The 4,945-nt window shown below is 51.1% G+C and overlaps 1 protein-coding gene across 1 annotated transcript; it reads left to right on the plus strand.

Annotated features, from left to right (window-relative positions):
• Positions 1-165: 165 nt before the first annotated feature.
• On the plus strand, positions 166-4,338 carry TUFM (Tu translation elongation factor, mitochondrial). The gene is made up of 11 exons (XM_072598605.1): positions 166-518; positions 941-981; positions 1,111-1,276; positions 1,541-1,707; positions 1,961-2,065; positions 2,274-2,438; positions 2,734-2,866; positions 3,013-3,117; positions 3,232-3,383; positions 3,504-3,623; positions 3,914-4,338. The coding sequence occupies exons 1-11, from the start codon at positions 476-478 to the stop codon at positions 4,085-4,087; spliced, it is 1,371 nt and encodes a 456-aa protein (XP_072454706.1). The 5' UTR covers positions 166-475; the 3' UTR covers positions 4,088-4,338.
• Positions 4,339-4,945: the final 607 nt, after the last annotated feature.

A 4,945-nucleotide genomic window follows, 5' to 3' on the forward strand; every position in this document is an offset into this window, starting at 1 on the left:
GAGACATAAAGGGCTCCAGCCCCGAGTCACTTCAGGTCAAGTGGGAAACCCCCGACTTGCCTACAACCATCTCCTAAAAACTTCCCCAGAATGAGCCCTAGACAACCCCTACCCTCAGATGACCACAAATCCCAGAAGGCAACACAAAAGGGGCGGGGCTTTGTTGTTGTTCCTGGAGATGCATGATGGGAGCTGGCAGCTGGTCTATGTCTCCGGCCTTCGGCCCCAGTCTTCTTCCGGGTATCCCTGCCTCACAGGAAGTCCGCCACGGCGGTCCTAGAAGGAACCACTCCGTAGTCTCCCTTTCCTGCCCTTCGTCACTTCCGTCCGACGGAAGTGCTTTCCAGTTCCCCGTGCCCTTAGCGTCTCGCACGCCGTCCCGTCCCCGGTCCCTTTCCCCTCTGGCGCTCTTTTCCTTCTAGCGCTTCCATTGGCCCCGTTCCTCCCCCTCCGCCCGCCCCCGTCCCTCGTCGCGATGGCTGCAACCGTGATGTTCCGTGCACGGCCCGGGCCCGGCGGTAGGAGGGAGGCTGCGGGGCCTCTTGACCCGGGGGCAGAGCAGAAGCGATGGGGAGAGCCGGCCGAGGCAGAGCGGGGAGGAGGAGGGTGCCATGGAGGGGGCCGCCGGCGGGAGGGGTGCTGGGAGAAGGGGGCGGGGCGGGGGGGGGCGCCGTGGGGGAAGGGGCCGCCGGCGGGAGGGGCGGGGGGAGGAGGGGGCGGGGCGGGGGGGTGCCGTGGGGGAAGGGGCCGCCGGCGGGAGGGGTGCTGGGAGAAGGGGGCGGGGCGGGGGGGGCGCCGTGGGGGAAGGGGCCGCCGGCGGGAGGGGCGGGGCGGGGCCGAGGGGTAGAGGAAGGAAAGCCCAGAAGGGGCGGCCGGGGGTGGGGGAAGGGAGAGCTGCGCTTTTCGTCCTCTGACGCCTTCCCTTCCCTTCCCTTCGCAGCCCTGCAGAGCTGCCAGCTGCTGCACAGGTTCTTGAAGAGGGTAAGGACACGTCCCAGATCCCACCCCTGACCAGGGCGCGAGGGAGGGGGAAAGCTGCGTGAGCGTGAGCGGAGCTGCCCTTCTCTGGTGCCTGACACTTGAGGGCCCGGAATTTTTCTTTCCCTGCAGGCTCACCTTTCCAACCCGGGGCAGAGGCCCTCCCTGCCCCTCCTTTTACGGGGCCTGGCTGTCGAGGCCAAGAAGACGTACGTGAGAGACAAACCCCACATTAACGTGGGCACTATCGGCCACGTGGATCACGGCAAAACCACACTGACAGCGGCAATCACCAAGAGTAAGACCAGAGGAACGTGTCTGTGGGGGAGGGCAGCGTCTTGGTTGTCGGGGGTCAGAAAATATATATGAACAGGTGGGCATTTTAAAGGGGCACTGCTAGAGGATATCCTGCGAATCTAGGTGGGGTGAGAAGCAGGGCGAAGATAGAAACTTACAGGATCCTTGTTTCCCGGATGTTGCTTGCCTTATTCTTGAAATGGGATCTGGACTGTGGTTAGGTGTACGTATTCCCTTCAACTCTTTCTTCCCTTCTGGTTCCAAGTTCTGGCAGAGGGTGGTGGGGCCAAGTTTAAGAAGTATGAGGAGATTGACAATGCACCAGAGGAGCGAGCCCGTGGTATCACCATCAATGCAGCCCATGTGGAATATAGTACAGCCACTCGACACTATGCTCATACTGACTGTCCTGGGCATGCCGACTATGTCAAGGTGAGAGGAATATACTGGGCAGCCTGAGGCTTGGAACTCTGGGGAAGATACAGAAATGTCATGGTTTTACTGTAAGGTGCTGGTAAGAAGAAAGGAGAAAACAGAGCCTTAAGGGGAGGATTTAAGGCACAGGAAAAGGAGGAATAGTGGAGAAAGACTGACCACATCATGGCCCTTGGAGAAGAGAAAAGCAGAAAAATTTGAAAGCCAAAGCAAATTTTCATGTTCAACTAGCATCATTCTCTTTCTCCAGAACATGATCACGGGCACAGCCCCATTGGATGGCTGCATCCTGGTAGTGGCAGCCAATGATGGCCCCATGCCCCAGACAAGGGAGCACCTGCTGCTTGCCAAACAGGTATCAGTCTCTTCAGATGGAGCCTTGCTAGAAATCTAAGTCTGCAGTGGGGAAGGATGGTGTAGGGAAAGGAAAGCAGTCTTTAAAAAGGGCTCTGAGGTGAAGCATGGATTCAGTGCAGTCAGGATCATTCCTACATTGCATTTCAAATGCCCTTTTCTAAACTTGTCTGTAAACCTTGTTAATGGGAGCAATTTTCTCCCACCAGATTGGTGTGGAGCACATGGTAGTGTTTGTGAACAAGGCAGATGCCGTCCAGGACAATGAAGTGATAGAGCTTGTAGAGCTAGAAGTACGGGAGCTGCTCACTGAGTTTGGCTATGATGGAGAGAAGACTCCTGTCATTGTTGGTTCTGCCCTCTGTGCCCTTGAGGTAAGGGGGAGTAGAAGGTGGCATGTTGGGGGGTGATTCTCCTTGGGGTTTTTTGTTCATTCTCATTCTCTCATGGGGATACCTTTGAAAGGGTTGTCACATGACCCCAGGCTGGACTGACCATCTGACCCATTGTCCAAGATTTTGTGAAGAGGAAGACTTATGATTGGAAGACTGAATAGGAACTTTAGCCCATGTACCACCTCTCCGCTGCTGCTGCCCTGTATTCTTTGTCTTCCTCTTTGAGGAAAAAAACTGGCTCTTCCCTGACCCTATGCTTCTCCTTTAACCATAGCAGCGGCAGCCAGAGTTAGGGGTGAATTCTGTAATGAAACTGCTCGATGCTGTGGACACTCATATTCCTGTGCCCGCTCGGGATCTGGAGAAGCCCTTCCTGCTGCCTATTGAGTCTGTTTATTCCATCCCTGGTGAGATTGCTGCTTTATATTTTTCCCAGCTTCTTTGAGCCTCCCCAGTGGTCTTTCTCCTGGTTTAGAATCATCCCTTCTTGGCATTTTTAATTTTCCCCAAATCCCTTGAAACCCTCCCCACATTCTAAGCCTTTCTGTTCTAGGTCGTGGCACAGTAGTCACAGGGACCCTGGAGAGAGGAACTGTGAAGAAAGGGGATGAATGCGAATTCTTGGGCCACAGCAAGAACATTCGTTCTGTGGTCACAGGTCAAGTTCACATGCCACCATTAAACCCTTCTTCCTATTTCCCCTGTTCTTGCTTACCGACTGAGACCTTGTCCCTCTCCCTGTTCCTGCCTTCAAGTTGCTCTCCTATTTCAGGAATTGAAATGTTTCACCAGAGTCTGGAACGAGCTGAGGCTGGAGATAACCTTGGTGCATTAATTCGGGGGCTGAAGAGGGAGGATGTTCGACGAGGCATGGTGATGGTTAAACCAGGCTCCATTCAGCCCCATCAGAAGGTTGAGGCTCAAGTAAGCTATAGTTGTCCCAGGAGTCCCTGGGCTGTATACTTCCTTAGCCCTGGTCCAGTTCTTTTTTTAGGAAATCACAGGTGACAGCAGGCAAAGTCTTCTAATGGTTTCGTTCCCCAGGTTTACATTCTCAGCAAGGAAGAAGGTGGTCGCCACAAGCCGTTTGTGTCACACTTCATGCCCGTCATGTTCTCTCTCACATGGGACATGGCCTGTCGGGTCCTTCTGCCCCCAGAGAAGGTGAGTTGATAGTTTAGGAGACTGTTGAACTTCATTTTTGTCTTTGTATGCCTAGCACATAGCAGAGCCTTGGCATATGATTGGCATGTGTTAAATACTGTGTACAGCTTCTTGTTTAAAAAGCCAGTAGCCTAGGGGGATTGTTAATGCTTAGATGAGGTTATTTGTGGGTGGAGGTGATTTCTTCTCTCTCCTTTCCTACCCTCCCCTTCCAAACCCCCTCTCAACCCCCGCTCCCCCCAGTTAATTGAGGGTTGTGATTTGTTATCTAACCCTCATTTTTTCTCCAGGAGATGGCCATGCCTGGGGAAGATCTGAAATTAAACTTAATCTTGAGACAACCCATGATCTTGGAGAAAGGTCAGCGTTTTACCCTGAGGGATGGTGGTAAAACCATCGGTACTGGCCTAGTCACCAATATATCAGCTCTAACTGAAGAGGACAAGGACATTAAGTGGAGTTGAGCTCAACTCTGGCCTTCTTTCCAGCATTGGAACCTCCTTGGCCTGAGTCAAGAAGCTCAAGTTTGGGGAGTGAAAAAATAGTCCTCAGGCTTTTCCTTCTATCTGCAGCAACGGTGTCTCCTGGAACTGAGGGGCCTGTAAGTTGTATGGAAAAATAAAGTGTTGTGTGAATGGTGGAACACAACGTGTAGTAACTTGCTGTTGTACAGATTAAAAGATTAGGTACTGGTATTGTACCTTCAGATAGATGATTTCCTGTTGAGGGTGTTTTCTTTCTGGGATTTTACAATGACTTCTAGTTGGTTTAGCTGGATTGGAATCCCCCAAGTCCTTGGTTTTAGTCCCAGTTAGCTCATTACCTTATTTGCAAAATGGGAATAACAATATTTGTGATACCTACCTCATAAGAGTTATTGTGAGGAAAGTATTTTATAAATAAACATATTTAGAAATGTTGTGCTGTTAATATCATCAGGATGGGAGCTCAGTGGGCAAGAAAGAATCAAGTTTGATTCTGTAAAGGCATGGACATCTCAACAGGACTGAGAAATGTTGCTGCCAAGCCATCCTACTGCAAAATTAGAGGGAAAAACCAAAGCTGACACTAGTAATGAAATGTGTCTCTACCGTATCCAAAGGAGTAGTGCTAGTTCCCTCATCAATACTTTTCCTCTCTGAGCATAAGAATTACTAACTCTTCAATTTAACTCATATTTGTAGTCTTTCATAATTTTGAAGTTTCCTTATTAGTTTGTTGTGGTATATCAGAGAATCAACGTTATTGCTAGTAAGAGACTTAACCTTAATACATAGAATGTGAGATTTGGCAAGGGTCATAAATTCCTTCAGACCCATTAA

The sequence above is a fragment of the Notamacropus eugenii genome, chromosome 1, assembly GCF_028372415.1.
Source record: "Notamacropus eugenii isolate mMacEug1 chromosome 1, mMacEug1.pri_v2, whole genome shotgun sequence".
Taxonomy (NCBI): Eukaryota; Metazoa; Chordata; class Mammalia; order Diprotodontia; family Macropodidae; genus Notamacropus; species Notamacropus eugenii.